General features: G+C 39.8%; 1 protein-coding gene across 1 annotated transcript in view; it reads left to right on the plus strand.

The window, feature by feature from the left end:
• Positions 1-25117, plus strand: part of Slc9a9 (solute carrier family 9 member A9) — a 537107-nt gene that overhangs the window by 336657 nt on the left and 175333 nt on the right. The window contains exon 12 of the mRNA XM_076867799.2: positions 18908-19061. Within this exon, the coding sequence (XP_076723914.1) occupies positions 18908-19061 (154 nt within the window). The remainder of the gene's footprint in view (positions 1-18907; positions 19062-25117) is intronic.

The following is a 25117-nucleotide window of genomic DNA, read 5'->3' on the forward strand; positions in this document are numbered from 1 at the left end:
TTTCCACATTATTTTACTCTTTTTTACTTATTTGATTTTTTTTTTTTACTACTACTACTACTACTACTACTACTACTACTACTACTACTTCCTTCCATTTTGTGTATATTCTATAGCTATTTTTCTTCATAGATACTATGGAGATTGTATTTAAAATTTCAAACTCATTACACTCTAATTTTGATTTATGTCAGCTACATCAATAACATAAAAATTCTGCCTCTTTACAACTCTATCACTGCCCTTTTTGGTTGTTGATATCACAAAAATACACATTTTTACACTGTGTTCCTTAAAAATATAAAACTAATAATTCTTTCACATGTATTAGTCTCTTAAACTTGTAGAAAATGTACAAATCAAAGTTACAATAATACTGGCTTTTAGATTTACCATTGTTTTATAATGTATTTACCTCTTAAATCACATAAAGACTGAAAAGACAATGTTATAAACCATGTAATAATACTACCTTGTAAATTGTACATGTGTTTATCCTTATTAATATCCTACTTTTAGATAGCCATGGTGGCACACACCTATAATCCCAGCCACTCAGGAGACTGAAGTAGGAGAATTACAAGTTTGAGGCCAGTCTCAGCAATTTAGCAAGACCCTGTCTCAAAATAAAAAAAATAAAAAGGACTGGGGATGTAGTTCAATGGCAAAGCACTCCTTGGTTTAATTCCCAGTACAAAAAAAAAAAAAAAAAAAAAAAGTTAATTATGATGTGTTTTGGTGTGCCTCTCTTAGAGTTCATCTTACTTTAACTTCACAGACCTTCTTGGATGTTTATATTCGTGTCTTTCATCAGACATCAATGGGAAGTTTTCAGCAATTATTTCTTCTTATATGCTCTTTGACCATTTCTACTTGGTGATATTCTATAGGTTCCTTAGGCTCTGTTTAATTTCCTCTATCTTTTTTTCCCCCTATTCCTCAGACTCAAAAATTTCCATGATTTCCTCTTCAAGTTTATTGGCTCTTTCTTCTGCCTGCCCCAATCAATATTTGATTCCCTCTAGTGAATTTTTCATTTTACTTATTGCACTTTTTAGATCCAGAGTCACATTTTGATTTCTTTTCGTTTTTTTTTTTTATCTCCCTGCTGATATTTATATCTTGCTTAAATATCAATTTATGGGTTTTCTCCACACATTCCATTACTTTAGCATCTTTAAGACCGTTGTTTTATAGTTTTTGTTCAGTATATCTGCCACCAACTTTTTTTTTTCAGGGGATAATTTCTTAAATCACATAAAGCATGTTAAGGTATGAACTTAATGCCTTCTTGGGTCTTCGTGAGTCTGTGACTTTTCCATGACTTTTTAATTTTTTCTCTATATGCAGTTATTTTTTTAATGTTATGATCTTTAATGTCTGGCTTCCAAAATGGGGAAAAGTGCAAAACAAACATATGAGGAATAAAAATAGCACTGGCCTTTAAATCTCCTGGAAGCCACTTCAACTAGTGAGCCAGGGGCCAGCAACAATGGGGGAGGTCCAACAACAACAGCCCCTCACCTCTTTGTCAACAACTCTGTGATCAGAACCAGCACCAGTGATCAGAGCATAAATCCCTGATACCTGCAGGACAGTGTTCTTTTTGCCGTCCTTGACTCCTGCTGGGTGTTTGCAAGCAGCTTCAGGAATACCTATGCCCCTGTGATGGGCAGCTGCCACTGAGCTAAGAGTAGAATCTGAACAAACCCTAACCACAATTTGCTGTCCAAGCCTTCTGCTGAAGTTGCAAACCTTAAATAGACACCAGAGTTCCAAGAGTTACAAAAGCAATTCTACCAGCATAACTGTTGTCTAGGCAGGGAGACAGATTCCTGGCACTTCCTATTCTACTAATCTTCCCAAAATTAGTTATTGGTCCCTTTTGGAAGAGTAAAGAGAGAGAGAGAGAGAGAGAGAGAGAGAAAGAGAGAGAGAGAGAGAGACATGAAGAGATTGGATACCTTGCTTACAATAGCTTAACCAATTAGACATGAAATTGTAAACTGAGCCCAGTCCTCCTGGCTTCAAATTTAGGATCTTTTCATCTACACGATACTACCTAAGATTTACCCTCAAGGTCATGAGAACAAAAGTTAAATTAAAACCATGTCCTTCCTAGCCCAAGCCAACCCCAGCATGTCTAACATGTCCCTCATGCAAACTTGACCTCCATGTAGTCCATAACAAACTGAACACATGGTTAACTCTCCTCCCAGCCCTAGGCGGAGGGTCCCACTGACCCCATCAGAACTATCAGGTGAGTTCCCCACATTCACAGTGGTATTTTTCTTCAAAAGGGAATGCTGCAGACTCAGCTTGATTTTCTGCATGAATTCTGACAGCTGTACCTCACCCAGGACCTACAGTTTTAAGTAAATTTCCAGGAAACAAAGAATTTAAAGGGTCAGTTTAAGATAGCTTAAGCCAGAGGTGGTGTTAACAAAGCAGATCAAACAATACACTGTTCAGCCTTTTCTGTGCATGTGAGCGTAATACCAGCTGACACCTTAAAGGATATTTACTTCAAAATATAGTCTAATGTTAATCATGCTTAGAGTGTGTTTGGTGACCCAGTAAGAGATAGAGACAGTCAAATGAGAACCTCAACTTTCTGTCTTACTCAATGACACCTGCCATTTGATAAGTCCTTTTCCATTATCTTCACTCTCCCTTTTTGCATGCCTTTCTGACACTGGGTAGGAGACAAGTGCTGTGAAGCAGAGGTAGATCACTTGGGAGCTTAATGAACTTAAGCTTCTGTTTGCATCACCTTTTCATGATCCTGGGACAGGTCCTGGTGTTCTAATGAGCATGCTCACATTTTTATATTCTCTTTTCCTAAAAAGAGCCATGAAATGGGTCAGCTTCAGGCCCCATAAAACCTGAGCTGGATTTGCCACCAAATCTAAATGCCTCTGGAGAAGGAATCCAATTGTTTCTTACTCACCTCTTGGTATACAGAGGGTCTTTGTCGAGTTTTGAAACAAAGGCTTGCTGTGTAGACAACTGCTGTGCAGTGATGTTTTCAAGTAAAGATCACATTGTTCATGGAGGACCGGCAGCCTCTGCCACCCTCTGTCCCAACCTCTGCCTTCCTCTCCAGACCCAACCAGACTGAATGAAGCAGCTGTCAGGGCTGAGATTGAATTTCCCACCTGGCATACCCCCCACCCCATTTATTTTGTTTAGACTAGTAATCTATGCATGGGAAGCCTTGGAACATTAAAACGATGAATGGGGTCCCCCGCTAAGAAGTCTGTCCTTCTGTCTTGAAAAATTTTAATAATGCAAGTTCTATTCTTGCTAACTTAGATGCAGTTCAGAGTCAATCAGGGAAGTTTACCCTGAGACACTTTTAAGACCTTCTTTAAATTCAAGGCCAGGAGGCTGTAACTGCTGTGGTGTATCCTGTGACACCAGCACAAAGGGCTTAAGAGAAGTGCTAAGCTCCCCTGAAACTGTTCCGGCTGCTCTCCAGCACAGTCCTAGTTAATGCTAGCAGTGAGCAGCCCCCGCCCCAGCTCTCAGTTCCCTTGAAACCAAAGAGGCAGAGCTCTGTGGTTTAAATTAACGGAGGAGATGTGCTTCACACAAATTAGCTTCCCTATTGATGTGGCGCATATTACAAAGATCAGTCCTCTTGTTTTAATTCAAACCCATGTGCTGCAATTTTTATTTAATTTAAAACTAAATAAGAGCCAGGAGTTGCTAGAAGGAGGGGAAATGCCAAGCCTAATTGAGTCCTGGCAGCCCTCCTGAAACCATGTGACCTGGGAACTGTGGAATAGCAGGCTAGGAAGAGACCATGCAGGGCTGCTCTGCTGTTCAGTCCAGGAGGGAGGCTAGGGAGCCACCTGGGCAGGTGTAGGAGCTAGAAGAAATGTCAAAGAACACTGTTGCCTGAACTCATCCATTTCTGCTGCACTTTAAAGAAGACATGAAACCCTGTCTTATCCTATAACTAGGAAAATGTGAACACAGTACACGGATTTATATGGAACCTCACCCATAAGCTCACATAGCCATAGAAACAAGAGCACCACATTTTGCCAGTCTTTGTGGCTAATATTCATAATTTATTCTATTGTCCACACGCACTCATGAACACTCAAATTGCTGTCAGCACCAAATGATTAAGAGAAAGACCTGGAAGAAAAATTTTCCACTAGCATTAATTGTCTCTTCTCTCAATTGTGACAAGTTGGCCAGTTCTGTTCAAGTTCTGTGGAACATTATGTTCTTCAGCTCATGGAATGCCAGTGTTCTCTGGAAGGATGGCTTAAGAACCACTGCCAAGGTGGAGACCATCTTTCCCTGAGTCATTTTGGTGAGACACCCATCAAGCCATAATCAGAATCCAACTTGAGACTTTGCCCCCAAAGTGTTTTGAACTGACATCAGTGACAACCAGGAAGAAAAGACAAATAAAAATGAGGAGAAAGAAAAATGAAAGTGAAGAAGGAAGGAGGGCATTGTTTTCAGCAGTGACTAGAAACAAGAATCTGTGTCCAGGATTTACCCCAGGCAACTGGCACCCCATTAACCCAAGAGGACTATCTCATAACTATTGCTGGACGCTTCCATGCCTTCTTGATCCTGGATACCCAAAAGTGAGGTCCTCAGATCAGCAGCTCTGGCTGAACCCTTGGGAGCTCATTAGAAATACTGAATTCAAATCTGCATTGTAACAAGATCCCCTGGTAATTCAAGGGCATGTGAAAGTTGGAGAAGAATGTCTCAGAACATAATCACAATTCATGACTTCTGTTCTGAGCCTGTCTCTTCAATCCCTCCCTCCCACCTCGCTGTTCTGCTCCAGACCCTCCTAGATGCCATTCTTGCCTCTTGTTCTTCCCTTCACCATCTGGTCAGCATAGCACTATTTATTTATCCAGTTATTGGGTTTCTTCCAGTTCCTTCAGCCTGCTGAGAGGTCTTTCCCCCTTTATACAAGGCTGTCCCTCTGCCTGAGACCCTGGCCTCAGTCACCCATCTTCACTCTCTGAGTCAGTAATTCCTTGTATCCTTCAGGTCTCTGCTTAGACCTCCCTTCCTACTAGAGGCTTTGTAACTCCTCAAGTCTGAGCTGATGTCCCCCTTCTCTGTTTCCATGGCACCCATTACTTCTCCCCTCCTGGTAGGCATAATATTCTGCCATTATCTCCAGTTTGCCTGGATATATCCCTTTAGGCTGGAAGCTTTGTAAGGACAAAATGCCTCTCTTTATGTCTCAGTCCCCAGTTCACAAGTTGAAACTGAATAGCCTTCTGCAAATATTTGGTGGTTCATAGGTAAATGAATAAATGGCCTACAACATTGACTAACCAATCAGAATTGTACTTTTCACACATATTGCCACTTCAGATCCATCCATTCCTATTTTATTAGCCCTGGGAACTTTCCATTCCAGAACTGCCCCTAGGGACAGTTCTAAGACCAGGCTTACCCGTTCACACAGGTGGGAGATAAGCAACCTTAACTTTAAAACAAGAGATCAACAAATAAAACCTACTCACATCTGGCTCAAAACTCTTCCCTGAAAGTGAGTTGATGACAGGAAACATTGGTAACACGTCCTTAAAAGTAACATGTGGATTTGAGAATTTTTTCAGGTCTTTTCTTGCTCTGGGTTCAGGGAATGTATTTTCCTATTGAAAAATCTCAAATGATTTGAATCAAGAATCAGACTAAACCATTGTTAGGTCCAGGCATATTTCTTCAAATGCATATTGCAAAGGTTATGTGAGAATCTGAGCCCAAGAAATGGATTCTCCCCTTCTTTTCCCCTTGATCCTGATTCCAGAAAAATATCACCCATGTGATGCCGTATTGTGGTCTAGAATGTATTGCTCAAGCCTCTCTCTTGGCAACTCTTTTGCTCAGATTTTGGTGTTCTCTCACCCTCCCAAGCTACATCTCCTACCTGCCCTGGACATACTAGTGTGATTAATTGGGCCACTAACTCTTTCTTACTAGGAAGAGTACTGGGCCAGCCAGTATTAGTCCACTAACCAGTTCATGGGGCACAGAGTTGGAATGTTTTTCCAGTAGAGAATATGAACCTCCACCACACCCCCATCTCTCTCAGGTGCCAACCACCCAGCTTGGGTCAGACATCAATGATCAGGAACTGAAATAGGCCTTTTGAGGTGGTTAAATGAAGCAGGGTTAATCAGCTTATGCAGGAAATGAGCCACAAAAATGTTTTACCAAGTGTGTCAAGAAGTCACGGAAAGCCAGCCTCAGTGGCACATGCCTGTAATCCTAGCAGCTTGGGAGGCTGAGGCAGGAGGATGGAGAGTTCAAAGCCAGTCTCAGCAAAAGTGAGGTGCTAAGCAACTCAGTGAGACCTTGTCTCTAAACAAAATACAAAATAGGGCAGGGAATGTGGCTCTGTGGTCGAGTGCCCCTGAGTTCAATCCCCAGCAGCCCACATCCCCCCAAAAAAAGAAATCATGGAAACGTCCTCTTGGATTAGGGATCAGCGGGGCAACAGTGCCGCGACAAAGCAGACAAGCCCAGCAGGCCCAAGTGAATCACAGCTCCCATTAGGTCCTCAGAGCTGCAAATGCTGAGAAGTGGTTATATGATGACGATGAATTAAGAACATCTGAGAAATAACTTAGAACGGGGGCCAGCTCCCTGCCATTGTTTTTTTCCCATTACTAAATCAAAGCATTATCATTCTTCACTTAGCTCCAAAGTAAATTCACAATAAGAATTACTTGCTCTTGCATTTTTACGTCACAAATTAGGTTTTGCCGTTTGACTCACCACACAATTTTTTAAATGGAAACTCCTGTTTTGACAAAGTGCAAGAACTCGGGCCTTGAAGCAGGCTCAGCCCTTGGGATGAACCCTTTCCAAACCACAGAGATCATCATATTCACCTTAGACAGCACTGAAAACCAAACTAGATAATATAGAGAATGGCCACACAGGTGACAAGACAGCTCCTGGTGCTTACAGAGATAGGGCTCAGATAAACTCCCAGAAAAACGTCCTCTGAGAGACTGAGGCCTTCATTCCCAAGGAGATTGACTGAGACATCCCTGGGGAGGACATAGGCTGAGGTGAAGGCAGGGATGGTCCCTGCTTCCCTCTCTCCCTCCCTCTTGGAGAGACAGTTGTTGAGATTCTGCCTTTGATCCCAGCAGAGACTGATTCCCAGCATTGACACATGAACCCAAGTGTCCTAAATCAGAGTGTCAGTTGTTGGCAAAAAAATACGTTTTGTGTGCCCTCCCCCGCACAGCAAGTGGACACGTGTAAAATGTCACAATCTATTTTGACATTTATTGAGTGTGAGAAAGTGGAAAGACCTTGGAGGTGACCAGACCATCATGTGTTTTGCCCATGAGACCACGGCAGCTTCTGACGCACTAGGTAACCCAAGGCTATGTTCCAGAATCTCCACTGCCACTCCCTCTGTTTCAGAAGGTCCCAGAAGGACACAGGAAAACAAACAATTTTATCACTTGATTCAGGAACTTTCCATGTACACTTAGATTTTTCAGGATGTCCAGAAAGAATAAATAACTGATTGATAGTTATAACCAAATAATCTGCCTACTCAGGTAAACAAATGAACTACATAATTATTTTTCTTCCTGAATTTATTTACTAACTGCTTGCTTATTTCAGCATGGAGTAGGCAAAATCCTAGAAAACTATCAACATAAGCAAACCAACATCAAAAAATTAATCTATCTGTGCCAGGCATAAATCCCTGTAATTCTGTCCTCAGGTTCTATAGATAGAGTTCAAAAGAAGGCAATAAGATTTCCTCAAATGAGTTATATGTGCAAAAGAGCAAAAAGCAGCTACACTTAAAAAGGCCTTGTGCCAAATATCCACAGTCCACTTGGGAATTTTCAGCATTCACTCAACATAGAGAGGAAATTCAAACGCTGGTCAACCAAGTCCTTCACAGACCGACCAAACCCCTGTGAGTGAGCAAGACCCCAAGCCCCACCTCGCAGCCTCCCACTGACTCTGCCAGGAACTCTCTTCCCAAAAGCCTTAAAAAATCAAATTCTTACTAATAACCATAATTTTTTCTATTTGTTTTAATTAGTTAGACATGACATCAGAATGCATTTCAATTCATTGTGCACAAATGGAGCACAACTTCATTTCTCGATGTACACGATGTAGAGTTGCACCACATGTGCAGTAATACATGCACCTAGGGTAATATGTCGATCTCATTCCACCATCTTTCCTACACCCATACCTTCTCCCTACCCCACCCTCTCCTTTGTCCAATCAAAGTTCCTCCATTCTCCCCACACATTACCCCCCCCCATTATGGACCCACATCTACTTATCAGAGAGAACATTTGGCCTTTGGTTTTGGGGGATTGGCTTGCTTCGCTTAGCATGATATTCTCCAACTCCATCCATTTACCTGCAAATGCCATGATTTATAACCATGATCTTTGAGCTTTGTCATCGGTTAAATGTTCAGTGGGGAGTGAGACACAGGTTTCATTGCTAGCTGTACCTTTCACTATGGAATTTTGGCCACACATTTCATCTTTCCCAGCCCCGATTTCCTCTGCTGATAAAAATCATTCTGTGGTTCTACAGACAGAGCACAGCAGAAAACCTCAGGACAGTCTAAGCTGCTGCGACACAAAGACTCCCAAGTTAGTGATGGTAGTCATTCCTTTCTGGCTCGTGTCACAGGCCAGGATTGATATTAACATGAAGGAGGCCTCTTCTCCAGATGGAACTCAAATATCATCAGGCTTCTTCCATCCTAGGACTTTTTAGCCCCCTTAGACAAGCGTTCTAGAGGTATTCCATGGACCAAGTGTGCCTTGGCAACTGGTGAGAAATGCACGTGCTCAGGCCTGCGGCAGACCCCCTGAATCAATCAGATGCTCCACCAGCGGCACCTGGGGATCTGAACTTGAATAAGTCCTCTCAGTGATTCTGATGGGTCTAAAGTTTGGGAACCACTTCATGACTTCATGATTTATATCCAGCCGGTGGGAGGGAAAAGAGAGCTGGGGATAGGAACAACTACTTCTTAGAACCCTGAGCCCAAAGTGACACATATCTCTTCTGCTCTCAGTTCATTGATGAGAAGAGTCCTACGGTAATATCTAGATGCAAGAGATGCTAGAAAATATAGTTAATGCAGTTATCACAGTACACCATGAGCTCTCTATGAAGGTTTTAGTGGACAAAATAGCCATCTTTGCCAGAATAGCCCTGTGCAGTAGGAATATTGCTATCATTTATAACTCTACCCTTATGAAAAAAAGCAACCCTAGATAACCCGGCAAATATTGGTATTTGAGGCCAGATAATTCTTTACCTTGGGAGCTGTCACATACATTGTAGGATGTTTAGCAACATCTCTGGCCTTTAGCCTTAGATAACAGTAACAACCTCACCTCTCCCTATTTCTAGACAATTCAAAGTCTTTCCAGACTGCCAAAGATTCCTTGTGGGGAGGAGGAAATGCAAATCGCCCCAGATGAAAGACACTAGTCTAAATAGAAAACTAAAAGTTGACCTTGGGAACACAATGTGACCATAAGTTAAGCATGGCTCACAGAATGTTAACTTTGTTTTGATCTTTATTAGCCTTTCTCTTGAAATCCTCTGTTGCAGATTTCCACTAGCAGTAAGGATTATTCCACAGTTTACTACCATATCCATCATACCTACATGAAAAGAAACTTCCCAAGCCAGAGGCATCCATGCATGTTGACTTTGAGTTGCAACAGAGCTAATCCTATTTACCGTTACCCTTCCTGACTGCCCAGGGCTTCCAAAAGCAGGCTTCATTTTACACAAAAATATACTGAAGTTCTGTTTCAGTCTTTCTCAGTAGCCTTATGTTTAAATGATTCAAATTCAGGAAGAGAGATGAAGGGGGAAAAAAAGTTCTGCTTGTCTCACACAGACTCAGTTTCCAGAAGAACTCATTTATTTTTGAATGCAGGTTTTGCCACCGAAAACAATCTGTTGGCTTCACTTCCATGTGATAAAATGACGTTGAGTTGAAATGGGAACCATGTACCAAGGTTGCACTGCTCTGGAAAAAGTATTTTGAAACCAGACTGACATTTTTGCTGAATGTAGTTACCTTTGCAAGGTCATGAGACTAGCAAGTGTAAAAGCAATACATAATTCAATTTTAGACCCATACCAGGCTTTGATTTACCAGACTAATGATAAGTATGTGTTAAATCTTTGAAATCAACTCCCTCATAGCAGTCAAAATGAAAGGAAAAAAAGGGATTACAAAGGATTATATTCCAAATGAAAAGACAGGCAGCAAAATAACTCATCGAAAAGGCATTTCTTCTAAAGGACGAATCAGTTTCTCAGGGACATCTCTGCATCCCTGTCCATCTATGGCTCATTTCCTTCTGGGTTCCAGTTGTACTTTCAAATGCAAAAATGACCTTTCCTTCATCCATTCATGCATGCATTGGCTTAGGAGTGCTAATTCTGTGAGAGGTACCGTTCTGGAACTGTGGATGCCACTGTGGATGGGCAAACCAGGGATCTGCCCTCCCCAAGTTCATTTTCTAGGTGAATAATAAAGAAAAACAAACGTGAATGTTTCAGATGGTGATATGTTCCATGAAAGACAGACCAAAAAGACCTGAGTGAATCAGGTGGGGCACCTAGTCGAATGGTCAGGGCAGTCTTTCTGACCTGAGATGATAAGTGGCAATCAAGGGACAGTCTAGGAGGAGTCCTGTGGGTAGAGGGAACAGCAAGTAGAAAGACATTGAAACAAGAACAAGCATGGCCTAAAATAAACTTCACCTTGCTACACTCTTCAAGGTCTAAACTGTCATCCCATTTTCTCACTTTATAGCAAAGAGAGTCTCCTTTCTGCCCTGAACCCTGAACTCACATCCACCCACCTCCTCAGCCTCTGCTTGGAAGATTAATGGGCATCTCCGATTAAAGATGGTTTCAGTACAACCTTTAATCACCCAGTACCCAAATATGCTCTTCCCACAGCTTTCTCCAGTTCTTCAAGTTGCTCAGACCCTAAGTTCTTGGAGTCTTCTCCTCATAGCCCTCATCTGATCCAGCAGCAAGTAGTTACAACCTTCAGCATACATTTAGCATCTACTAGAGGTGATAATGCATTCACTTCTCATCTGAACTAAAGTGCCAGCCTCCTCCCTGGTGACCTACCTCCAACCACCTAGAAATCTATTTTCCATATCAGAGCCAGAGTTATTCTTTTAGGCATAGAACAGATCGTATCACTATCTTGTATAAGACCTGCCTGAAGCTTGCCAACTTAAAATAAAACCCAACTCTGCACCGTGCAAAAGCCCAGCATGATCTGGCTCTATCACCTCTCTGACATTAACTCCTTCCACTGGCCCCCACCCTTGTCCCTTCATCCCACTGAGCCTCCTTGCTGCTGCTCAGATGTGACAGGCATAATCTTCCTGAGAGCTTTGTACCGACTATTCCTGAAGGTGAACAGATCCCCACCTGTCTTCTCCGTCTTTTAAGGTCTCTGCTCAAACATCAACGAACCATAGAGGCTTCCCTAGCCACCCTAACATCCCAGCCCTCACATCTGCATTCTCTCTATCCTCTTACCCTACTTTGTTTTCTTCATAGCATCTCACATAACTCACCTGAAAGCATCTTTACTAATATTTCGCTAATAAACCCTGTCTGGGTCCTGAATGGATGCATGAATACATGAACAGTACTTTCTCCTATCTGGAGGGCCTGAAACCCCTGCAATTGTTTGATTTAAGAGCACTTACTGAGTTTCTGGATATCACAAGAGCTAGATACAGGAAATGTGGAAGGCAGATGTCATTCCAACATTCTAAGAAATTAAGAGTTGCAGAAAAGAACAGATCACATTAAATAAGATTCATCTCAAGCTATTACTTAACAGTACAAGTGGCACAAGTGGGAGGTTGTATAGAATTTCTAAGAAAGAGAACAATGTGGATTCGAATATTCCAGGAAACTTCGTGGAGTGAGATGAGGTTAGAAAGGTGGTTCTGATGGTGAAGTTTGGAGAATCCCCAAAGAAAAAGCAGAATTCCAGAATGGAGGCAAGGGGCTGATAGCGGGGTCCTGGCTCAGAGGCAAGGACAACAGTTGTTCATGGGAAGAGAGGATATTGCCTTGCTTATGGAGTCTCTCAATAGACAAGAGCAAGTTGATGGGAAAGGTGGGCTGGGATTCTGGTTGGGAAGCTACTCATGGTTGCTGAGCTGAACCATGACCTCATGAAGCTGGGTTTTGAGAAAAACCTTCCTGAGAGTCGTGGGGTGGAAGGAGGAGAGAAGAAAAGCTCTGGGGCCTAAACCAATATGTCACAGGGGCACAGTCAGGGTATGAGGTGATGGGCCTTGGGCCAACGTGGCACAGTGGGATGTGGGGGCACCCACCTGAGCTAGGATGCATGGGTTCTCTGCTGAATCGGAATCTCAAGAGTCAGGTGACTGGCCTGAATGACTACATATGTTCTGAAGTCCCACATGATTTTGATGGGCGCTTCTCATTAAAGACCACAAGTCTAGCCTTAAAACCTTTATATAGAAACGAGGTAACAGATACCAGCACTCTTGACTCTTCCCATAAGGCTTTAAGGGTCTCAATATGTAATAAAAAGGCAGACACTGGACGTGCAAAAATAATCACTCAACCATTACATTCAACTAGAAAGTATCAGTCACTTTTCCATATATTATCTGGAATGTGGAAGAATCAGAAGATTCATCTGTTTGTTTCTTTATTCAGTGAATACTTATTGAGCATCTATTATGTGTCTGGGATTGCTCTAGATGTTGCAGGCAAAAAGACAAGAGTCAATTGAAATGCTCTGTAAGTGCCCTGGGGACAAATATGGTTGTCCCACCAATACTAGGCAGTAAAATCCAGGCTTTGCAGATCAGCTATAATTAGGCAAAGTTTGAGAGAGAGCTACAGAAAGAACTGGAGAGAATTTGGGTGAAAACAAACAACTCAAGTGTGCAAAACTGTGTACACAGAGACTCTTACCACTCCATCCATTTCAGTGCCTTAAATGCTGCACATCTGTTGACAGGGTCTGATGAAGCAAAGCAATCTTACCTTTTTCTTCAGTCTGCACTTTCAAAACATCTCTTTTGCACCTCTCATATACCTTGTCACAGTTTACCTTTTAAGAGAGTCTTTTTTTTAGGACCCTGAGCTCAAAAATAGAGGATCCAACCTCCCTCACCATTTCCTTCCCTCTCTGTCTTGGACAGAGCTTAGCATGTAGTGAACACTCAAAAAATGTTTATCATTTTGCCTTATTGTTTTGCACTTTAAATAAGGATGCCCTAAGAGGTCTTTATATTCCTGAGATCTAAATATGTACACAGACAAACACATACATCTGTGACCCCCATCCATTCAGAACACATTTGCAAATTTTTAATCGATTAAAAGCTTCACTTTTGCTCTGTAAAGATAAACAGGAAGCTACAGCTCTCTGCAGCAGGGGTCCTTGCTAGAAAGCCTTCCTTGGTTCAATAGTCTTCTATTGTTATGAATAGAACACTAACATAATTAACATAAGAATCCCTAGGAGGCCAATTTCAAATGCAACCACATTTAATTGTAGGTAATTCTTTTATTCCCCAGGATGATGCTAACTTTCCAACTGGGGATATGAAATATGTCAAAATGCCTGCAAAGTCAACCCATTTAAAATGAAATGCTATAGCCTAGTAACTCCCAAAAGTATAGAATTATTTCCATCAGTTGGCCAAAAACAAAGAGGAAAGGAAAAGTAAGCCAAAGGGTCAAAGTACCCAGAATACAAAATAAAACAAAGGTTTTGATGAGTTCTGAATTTCCCGTTTCCAAGCAAAATAGTATGTATTCTTTGGAAATGTTTCCCTAAGAAGCACACCCTAAGTCAATATTAATTTTTCATTTCTTACTATGTTTCTGGTAGCCTAAGTAATTTGTTTCAATTCTAAAATTCTCTATGGCCCAAATCCATGGTGTTAAGATGATAAGATCAGGTGCACCCAGCCTCCACACAGGAGGTAATCGATGCATATGTATTAGATGAAACAATGAATGGCTATTGATTTGACATTCAGCCAGGCTCCACATGTATAATGAGAAACCTCATAAACGCATCCTCATAAAGGACGAGCGGGACAGAGGCAATAGTTTGTTCTAGCTGGACTTTGAAATTAGCTTCACTTTGTCCACGTGGCAGCCTTACGGTTCCCAAGCCCAAGCTTCCTGCATTGCCAGCCATCTCACATGTGGAAATATTTTAAATGCCACATGTAACCAGGGCTATTGATGGATGATCTCTTCCCTGAGGCCATCATCTTTACATGTTTTACAAGGTGGCCATCATATTCAGAAGTCATCTTGTCAACAGCTTGGAGTTTGGCCCTCAATTAGCAGTGTTTCTCAGCCTGCCACAAGGATATAGCTGTACTTGTCAGTTTTTTCCCGCAGAAATCTCTAAATTGCATGTCCCATAAATAGGGATTTTAATATGTAGGATATAAGTAATAATATAGTATTATATACATGTACTAGAATATATATTATATATAATATATAACATATAATAATATAATATATTAATAATATACAAATATAAAATATAATAATGTTATATATTATATATTATAATTTATGATATATAATATATATGTAATATTATTAATGGGTGTGGCTATGTGATCCCCAGTGATGGGAACACTCTTTCTCTTCATTACAGGCCTCTTAAGTGTTCAGAATTTCTGATGTATAGAAATTCTTTTATTAATATCTACTTCAAATAATATATATAATATATGTACATATATATTATATATATATATATATATAATATATATGTATTAGAAGTCAGATTAATAGATCTCTTTGAGTCTTTTATTTAAACCAAGTACTGCATGCATACAGATAATTTAGATTTAAGGGCATAGTTATGCTAGTTTAACATAATAATGATACATTATTAAACATACTTAGGAAGATTAATGATTCCTTATATCCCGCCCTTGATATTCAACATGAAAGAGTTTACAGTGAGCATGACATAGCACGTTTAATTTGTATTCTGTGTTCTTTTCTTTCTCACACAAAACCAGAAGTAAAAAAAAATTCTCCAAATATTCATAGTAAGAAAGAAAAACAGTGATGTCTCTTCACCTAATGCCTCTAGTATCAGCCAACTTGGAGGTCAATGTTGCTTTCTGGGCATTTCTAGCAATATCAGCTTGAGGACTAGAGAAAATTAAAAGATCACCTTCTATCTCGAGGCCTGCTCTGTGATTGAATGCCGCTAGGAGCTTTACGTTGACCTATAAATTCTTTCTTTAGATACAGAAGTCTGTTGCAAAACTGTTCCTTGAGTCGTTATTCCCAAAGGACACCATTTGTATTTCCTGGAGAGAATATCATTAAAATAGCTCCCACTATTAAGGGCTACCAATCCTCCAGTCCGCCTGTCCCCAGCTGGGTGTGGCTATGTGATCCCCAGTGATGGGGACACTCTTCCTCTTCATTACAGGCCTCTTAAGTGTTCAGAATTTCTGATGTATAGAAACTCTTTTATTAATATCTACTTCAAATGTTATCTTCCTTATCTTCAGGCCATTTCCTTGTCTACATGGAGATTTAGAATAATTTCCCTCCTCCATTACACTTTGTTCCTGGAAGGTATTTTATAATCGGAATGTGCGCTCCTCTCTCTTCCTGACGCTTCCTTGTTTCAGGCAAAATGTATTAAATCTCTCATCTAATCCTCCAGATCTCGTTATGCCACTTGGCTCTTATATGTTCTCAATGTAAAGATAAAAAGAAGCATTGTACTCTAGGTTGGGAACATGGAATAAGAGCAGGATGGTTATAGTTTTCTTCATCCTCCCCCATATCTGGTTTATAAAATTGAGAAAAGATTTGGAAACTTGAAAGCCATGTGCTACAGTAAATATTATAAAAAGCAGACCATTGAAATTTTATGTTTCTAATTAAAAAAAAAATCACTACTCTTGGACTTATATCACTATCATTACAAACCTTTATTTGTCCTGTTACACAACATAGGAACAAGAAAAGGTCTTGCAAGTCCTGGGTTTCTCAAGGGGGACCTTCTACTTTATCTTTTTTCTTTCCTACCTGTTTTTTGTTTGTTTGGGTTTTTTTGTTTGTTTGTTTTTATTTTTGTTTTTTGTACCAGGTATTGAACCCGGGCACTTAACCACTGAGCCATATCCCCAGACCTTTTTTGTATTTTATTTTGAGACAGGGTTTCACTGAGTTGCTTAGGTTCCTTCTAAGTTGCTAAAGCTGGCTTTGAATGCACAATCCTCCTACCTCAGCCTCTCGAGCCACTGAGATTATAGACATGTGCCACTGAGCCTGGCTCCTACCTGTGTTTTTATTACTCTTCACCAAAGTCTACATTTCTATTTTTATTAATCTCATTACACTTGGAAGTTGTAGCATTTACTATTTAATTTACTATTTAATAAATGTATTAAATAGTAAATGTATTTAATATGGATTCAAAGAAAAACCTCTATCAGTACAGTGTTATTAAAGAAGAAAAGGTAAAATAAGAAAAAAGCAGATTTTAATAGATTAGCAAGGGTCACAGAGATTGTAAAAGTATGTATTCAGTCTGGAATATTTTTTAAATGTCTTTAAACTAATTACTAATTTTAAGTCTATAAGTTTAGTTTTCCTTATTTTCTCATACATTTTTTACAATAATTGTTCCTAGGAAGATTCTTTTTTGTAGATATGTACAAGAGTAATCAAAGTTTTTGTAGAAAGACAAAATAATTGGAATAATTAAAACAATTTTGGAAAAAAAGAACATGTAAGAAGAATCACTCTACCCAATGTTAAGGTTTACTATATAGATATAATAATCAAGACAGTTTGCTATTAGAAAAATAGATATATAGCTCAATGGAACAAAATACAGAACTCAGAAACAGAGTCACATAAATATACCTAACTATTTTTTTACAAAACCTAACTCAATGGGACAAGTAAGCATCCATAGGAAAATAAAAAATGAGGCTCAATATAAATCTCTCACTTCATAAACATGCTAGAGCAAAATGATCATGGACTTAAATGTAAAACTATAAAACTTTTAGGAAAAAAAAAAAAACTCTTTTGAGATCTAGGGCTTAGGCAAGATTCTTAGACTTGACTTCCAAAAACACAATTCATAAAAAGAAAACTCAACAAATTAGATATCATCAAAGTTAAAAAATTTTACTCCGAAAAAGACTCTTCAGAAGATGAAAAGACAAGCTACAGAGTGCAAGGAAATACTTCCAAACCATATATCCCACAAAGGGTTATTATCTATAACACATAAAGAATTCTTGCCAGGTGTGGTGGCTTATGCCTGTGATCTCAGCAGCTTGAGAGGCTGAGGCAGGGGGTTCTCAAGTTCAAGTCCAGCCTTAGCAACTTAGCAAGACCCTAAGGAACTAAGTGAGACCTTGTCTCAAAATACAACATAAAAAAAAAAGAGGAATCTGGGGAGTGTGATTCAGTGGTTGAGGCCCCCTGGATTCAATACCTTGTACCAAAAAAAATTTTAAAGCTCTCAAAACTCAGCAATAAAAAAAATCCAACAATTAATTTAATTATTCAAATTTTAAAAGGTAAAGAAGATATGAAAGGCTATTTTATAAGGGGAGGGGGGATGGATAACAAATTATCACCTTAAAAACTGTTTAATTCCTTTAGCCGTTAGGAAAATAGAAATTAAAACCACAATAAATTATCATTTGTACCTATCAGAATGTTTAAAAAATAAGGACACCCCCAAGCCTGACAAGAATACAGAGAAATTGGACAATTTTAATATTGCTGGTGGAAATGAGAAATGGCAGAGGTTCTCTGGAAAAAAAATTGGATAATCTCTTTAAAAACTAAACATGCAAATCTCATTCAAAACTCAGTGGTTGCACTCCTGGGCATTTATCTCAGAAAAATGAAAATTTATGTTCACAGGAAAAACCTATGTGCCAATCTTAGCAGCCTTCTTTATAATAGCCATCAACTAGAAACAGTCTAAATGTCCTTTAATAGGTGAGTGGTCAAATAAACCATGAAACATCCTCCCCAGGTGATACTACTCAATTATACAAAGGAACAGAGTACTGAGACATACAGCAACGTGGAGACCCAGGGAATTATGCTGGGGGTGGGTGAAAGGCAATTCCAAAATGTTATACACTGCGTGCTTCTATTTACATAACAACCCTAAGATGACAAATAACAAAAACATAGGCACCCAGAGCAGATTGCTTGCTGCCAGTTGTTGAGGACACATGAGGGAAGAAAGGTCATAGCAGGAAAGATCATGGAGGTGACAGAAATGTTCTGTATCTTGACTGTTTAGATGTCAATATTCTGGTTGAGATATGGTGCAATAATTTTGTAAGACGCTATCAATAGGGAAAGAAAGGAACGTGCACTTAGGAATGTTCTGGGTTTTTTTTTGGGGGGGGGGTTGTTTTTGTTTTGTTTTTTTGGTACTGGGGATTAAACTCAGGTCCACTTATACACTGAGCCACATCCCCAGCCCTTTTTTATATTTTATTTAGAGACAGGGTCTCACTGAGTTGCTTAGGGCCTCCCTAAATTGCTGAGGCTGACTTTGAACTCATGATCCTCCTGTCTCAGCCTCCCAAGCCACTGGGATTACAAGTGTGCACCACAGCACCCGGCTCGGTGTTATTTCTTAAAACTCCATATGAATCTAGAATTACCTCCAGATAAAGCATTTGGCTAAAAAAAAAAAAAAAAAAAAAAAGTAATTGTGTTAGTAAATTGTAAAGATAAAAGCAATTGAAAAGAAAATGAAGCGTGCAAGGGGCTTATTTTCTCTTTGGGGTTTTCCTGATAGGTTTGCGAGGAGCGATCGCGTTTGCCTTAGCTATTAGGAACACGGAATCTCAGCCCAAACAGATGATGTTCACCACCACGCTGCTCCTGGTGTTCTTCACTGTCTGGGTATTTGGAGGAGGAACGACTCCCATGCTGACCTGGCTTCAGATCAGGTAAGTGGTACTGTTAGCCAAAGAGGTCACTCTGCCCCATGGCCGTGCTATTCAGTTTCTGGTACTGCAGAATGATGGACAGTGGTAGACCTGGATCTCTCCCTAGAGTCGAGTTGACCTTCACTCTCAAGGTGAACCAGTGTGACCCAGCACCAACCAAACTGACTTTTCCAAGAGTGCTAGAAATCCTAGAATGGTGTCTACTTACAACATGTTCCTAGGCATGGGTTTATTCATCTACTAGTTCTTCCACTTCACAGTATTACAGTGTGATGTGTGATGGAATTTCCAAAGAGAAAGTAAGACATGGGTCTTGTCTTCCAGATAGTCTAGTAGGATTATTACAGAAAAATCAGTGATACCAAGGAGAAAATGAACTTGTTTTAATTCCTCACAGCACTTAAGATAGAAATAGGGACATGGGAACCCTTGAATATATCTGGTTGGAGAGACATATGTTTAGCCAAAGGGGTGCTACAGACAGAAGCCAGATACTTTCTCACAGGAAAAAGAGGTCAAGGCTGCAGTCAGGAACCAAGCAGTAGTCACTGGCTGGAAGCTGATTTCTAGAAACCTGAAGCATACAGGTGGCAGACACATAGACAAAAATGGATAGCTGGAACAATGGGCAAAACTATTAGAAGATGTTCTTTATGTAAATGTTTCTGTGACCTGGGTCCTCATTTTCGTTCCCTAGGAGGTAAAGCAGTGTAGGCAAATCACATGTAATTTCTCTAATCCCTACATCTTGAATGTTATTCAGTCCCTCCCTGGATTCCATCCATTCTCTAAGGCAAATTCCTGTCTACCACATCTGACAGGAAAAGGTCCATCTAACTGGAAAAGGACTTTCAAGAAGATCCTTACAGATGAGTCCTCTCTTATAGTTGCCTGACATATAATAGGATTGAGTAAGTAATTGATGAAAAAATTAAGAGTATAATCACAAACATAAATGCTGTTGTTAAGCATTTACTAATAAACTTTTCTATCCACTTGACAAAGAGAAAGCAGAAGCAGGCCTCACACATTGAGAGGAAGAAAGCTCGTGCTTAAATCAGGCCAAGTAGCTATGCATTAAACCAAATTCAAGGGGAAAAAAAGACCTCTCAAAGTGCTGTGAATATTGCTAAACACATAAAAGGGCTTTGACTAAAGGTGAATAGAGAGTGTTTTGAAAGGCTTGTTGAATTATTTTCTAGTCATATAAATGTGGTCTGCAATTCCTTTCACAGTGGTGGTTACCTGTGGGCGCCTATGGATGAGTACACATATTACATTAAACTCTACAGCCCTGGATCCCCTGGAAATTGTTACTTAGATAGTGGTGAGCTGGGTTTCTAGGAACTAAATTCAGGAGGCTGGATCCATGCATGGAAAATGAGGGTGTGGAAAGCAAAGGATAAAGGATGCCAGTGCCCACAAGATAAAAGTCTTAAAATACTCCATCAGGTAAATCTAGAATATCTAGAACACAAGGTAGCAATGGCAAGGTTTTCTTAAAGTATTCAAATGCAACTTGCTTTCTGTTGTTTCTGTCTTTACCCTGTAGAAATTGCAAATCAGTCATGTGTTTTATCCTAACTCTTCTCTATACCTTCCAAAGACTTCAGTGGAGACTTCCAGTAGGTATTGTGACTTACGTGGTCTCTTGAGCCTGGTTCCACAGGGAAAGGGAAGTATAATAAGGGCCTTCAAGATGTCAGGACAGCTATCCAGATTATAAGACAGATTTTGATAATAAAGGATAGTATATGTGACTGGAGGTCAACCTAAACCAGTATTATTTGGGCTTGGTGGAGATACAGCATGGGATTACAGGTCATGGACATGCCCCAGTGGGAATCGGTTCCCAAAGACTTGATTAATTTGACCCCCATCCAGGAAGGGAGAAGGGTAATGGTGGGACTGGATGTATTAGGGAAAGAAGTCAATAGGGCTCCAGTCTAGTGGACAAGATGGTAATCTCAGCTGAGAAATAGAGTGTAAATCTGAATTCAGGGCATAAACCCAGTCAGAAAGGCCAGAGACCCATCTACGAGGATGTCAAAGAGAGAAAACTAAAGTTCATTGATACAGAGAAACCCTGGAAGTCAATTCAGGCAGATAGGGTACAAAGCAGCAGGAGTAGGACCAGTGGCTTCTCAAACTTGGGTGAGCACAAGAAGCACCTAGAGGGCTCATTAAAACTCACATTGCTGGGCCCCTACTCAAGTTGCTGATCCCCTAGATCTAAGTCAAGGTCTGAGGATTTGCATTTCTACCACAGTCTAGGAAATGCTGGTGTTGCTGGTCCTAGGCCCACACTTTGAGAACTGCTGGTTTAGAATTCCTATCCCTGGTGGAGATGGAGCTGATATTAGATACTGACAGATTTGGCTAGGTTTGCACAGGACCCCTGAGGCTGTGCACCTAAAACAGAAGGAGGCAGAGGCTCTCCAAGGAGGAAGCGTCACTATGCATTGATGAATGGGGGGAAATACGACATAATCAAATAAACATTAAGGAATAGGACCATAAGTTAGGATTTAAGCAAGCACATACACATATGCATGACATGAATTTGATCCTACTATGTTCTAGTGATACCATCTATTCTCCACTTCCCTGTTCTGCTTTGTAATGTTATCAAAGATATTCTCAGTTCCATATGCCTTTAAATTCGCAGCTGTCCATCATTTGACTACATTTAGCAAGGCTTCACTTGTTTACTGAGCTCTATCTCATTAACCAACTTTCATGTCAGTCTCTTTCCATAAAATGCCAGAATGTAAGTAGATCGCAATTTTAATAAAATGACAGAAATCAGGAAGCTTACGGGGGAGGTAATGCAAATGTGATATTGAATAAGAACAAACATCCTTGCTTGGAAGGCGATTTGTTTGCATGTGTTACGTGGCCTCCCGTTCTTGAGTCTACACTTTTTTTTTTCTCTCTCTCTTAAATTATCAGGCAGGTACTTGAGTTGTTTTTTTCATCCCTTATAAAATTTTCCATTCAGCCACAAACTACCACAGTAGGATGCAAATAAAATGTTTTATATAAGGTAAAAATTGGTGGTATTAATACAAATTGCACTTTGATATGAATGACTTTAAAACAGCAATGATCCTGTGCTTAGAGAAACTCTTAATGATCTTTAGATATGAAATACATTCTCCATGATTAAGTCTGGTCCTGAGCACCAGTCAAGTTTCTTGTCTTGAAGCCACTTAATTTTCTTTTAAAATTTCTCTTAAATTTTAAATTTTCTCTTGATTTTTCTCTTTCGTACCATATTAGAAATAAGCCAGATATTTGTTTCTCAAAATTCTAGAGAAAAATAAGACACTTCTCCAGCATTATTTTGGAGGTTTTCATGTGGAGGAAATCAGTGTGGTGACTTGATTAGAGTGTGGAATACATTAATACTGGCCATGAGGAAAACCCAACTCACGGTCTCCAAGGACCAGCTCTGCTGTTAGGCAGGAAACTAAAGCAATCCAAAGCGGCAAGCTTTCCCCGCAGAGCTCAGTCAACAGGATTATCAAGCAAATGATCACACATGCTTACACATCAACATCAAAGACCAAGGAGGTAGCACTCTCTGGCAGTGGCACCAAATAATTAAGGTTGGGATGGTAACGCCATGCTTGGTTTGGGGTAGGGCACCTCGTGGAGCTAACAAGCTTTCAGCAAACAGTCCATGAGAACAGAGCCCATACCACAGGCAAACCCCTCCTGGGCTCCCCTAGATAAGGTGTTAGACCCGGCTCTTCAATATATATACACCAAAACACAGTGTGCCTCGACTAATGACTGTATATGGCCTCCAGACTGTGACCTCCAAACACTAGTAACTATCGAACAAAAGTAGCCAGCATTCAAGAGTCACTATTCTGTCCTGGATCCTAGAGAGCAAAGTGCCAGGCACAGTGGCTGCTGTCTTGCCTCTGCTCTGTAAAGCAGGAATAATAATAGTAGCTACCCCACAGGGTGGATGAGGCCTAGCGAGTGGCCACACTGTGGGGCTGCAGAGCCAGACTCCAGCTCAAACAGCCCAAGCCCAGAGCCTGTGTCCCTGAGTAGTGTACTCTTCTGCCCCCTGACTAAATGAGCTTATCCTGGAGGCCTGCAATGTGCCTTGATTAACATATCCTCTAGGGGAAAAAAAAGACATGTGCTTTTATAGCCAAGACAGGCCTGTTAAAGACAAACACAGGAAACCTTCATCCATCATCAGGACTGGACAGACTTGCTCATGCAGTGCAGAAGTTCTTCGGTACCGTCTTTCTCTTTGACCTGGAACTGTTAAAGGTAAACGAAGCCAACTCTAGAGGAGACAGTGGGGACATTTTTCTTCCTTAATTATATGGATTTATAATTATAGGAACTGCAGGAACTGGTCACCTTCATCTCCACCCCATTCAGATCCCAAGCCTTTCTGCTGTCAGGTTCTTTCCCAAATCAACCTAAAAAAAAAAAAAGTTTGCGAACTCCAGCCTGTGTCCATTGCAGACGGAAAAACTTCTAGATGGTGCAGTGCCTCCAGTATCAATATTTTAGTTAAATATTTAAATTCTATTTTTGGTTTATGACCAAAAGCCATCCTAGAATGCTTTCTTTATTAGTTATACCCACTAGCTGCAAAGCTTTAAAATAACAGTCATCCTAGGAATGTACACAGGGATAAAGAGAGAATTCTCCTTGGTAATATTCTTGAATCTTGTAGCAGAGTTAAATACACTTGCTTATATGCAGACTTCTTTTATTACTGCGGGGGACCTATCAATTTAATATAATGGAGAGATACATATAGTCAAGTTCCATTGATAGCTGTCTTCTATTTGGTTTCATTTCTAGGACCCAAATTTGCATGTATGTTTAATATTTTTAATTAGTTTATTAGTGTAGTAAATAAGTGCATACAGTCTGGAGTTAGGATATGTGAGTTCCAACCCACCTCTGTTTCTTACTACCTATGGAACCGCACATGGTAAATCCAGCTTTTGTAAGCCTCAACTTTATTATTTATATAATTGGAATAATAATAATAACAACAACAATAATAATACCTCTTTAAAATTTATAAGTATTAATTATTGAAGGTATGAGGAACATACAGTTTAAAGTAAATGCCCAACAAATATTGCTGTAATAGCCAAAAGACTCTTATATACCCCTTTCTGATCCAAACATTCTTATTATTGCTTATGTCACTTATACATACACATAAAGTATTAATTAATTACATAGAAAACCAAACAAAAATAGTCTCTGGAGAATTTAATTCCTTTTGTGTAATAACTAGGTCCATCAATTTCATAGACAACTCCTACTTCTTCTGCATTCAAAATGATAACTTCTTAAAAATTCTCACAAAAAGAATTGCATGTATCCAGCAGCTTAAATTGATTCTTTCTAGAATATGCTTCTATTTCCTTCCTCACATAATAATCTTTGCTTTGGAACTTTTCAGACATTTAATTTGCATCATTTCATCACTTTGTATTGATTTTCATAACTTGTATTGATTTTGTACCAATTTATATACTTTGTGTCACTTTGTTTCAATTGGTAGACCTGAGAAATATGCTCTAATGAAATATGGAAAACTGATTTACTCATTTGAAGTAGAATTATACTTGCTACTTGCTACTCCCCTTTAAAATTATGCTCTCTTTTCTTTATTTTCTTCTACAATGTTTCATAAATCCAAATATTTATTACTCGAATCAATCTAATTTGACATATTACATTAGTAATATTGGCTAACTGTAGTAAACTTTTGTTGTCCTAAATTATTAAGGCTTTATAACAAGTTTTGTGAATTAGCAGCTCCTAAATTAGCTCCCAATGCCATCTGGGTTCTTTAAGCTGCCTTCTTTCTGGATACAGAACCTCTCAGCTCCAGAAATAACAGTCTTTCTCTCCACAATTGCCAGGAGCTATATTGTTATTTACCTTCTCTGAACATTTTCCTGAGAACAACAATATCAATAAACTTTACCCATTGGGTCACCAATGGTTGACAATGGTCATTCTGTTCTGTTGATGAGAATGTATTAGCCTGTTAT

This window comes from Callospermophilus lateralis, chromosome 10 (assembly GCF_048772815.1).
Source record: "Callospermophilus lateralis isolate mCalLat2 chromosome 10, mCalLat2.hap1, whole genome shotgun sequence".
NCBI classification, from domain to species: Eukaryota; Metazoa; Chordata; class Mammalia; order Rodentia; family Sciuridae; genus Callospermophilus; species Callospermophilus lateralis.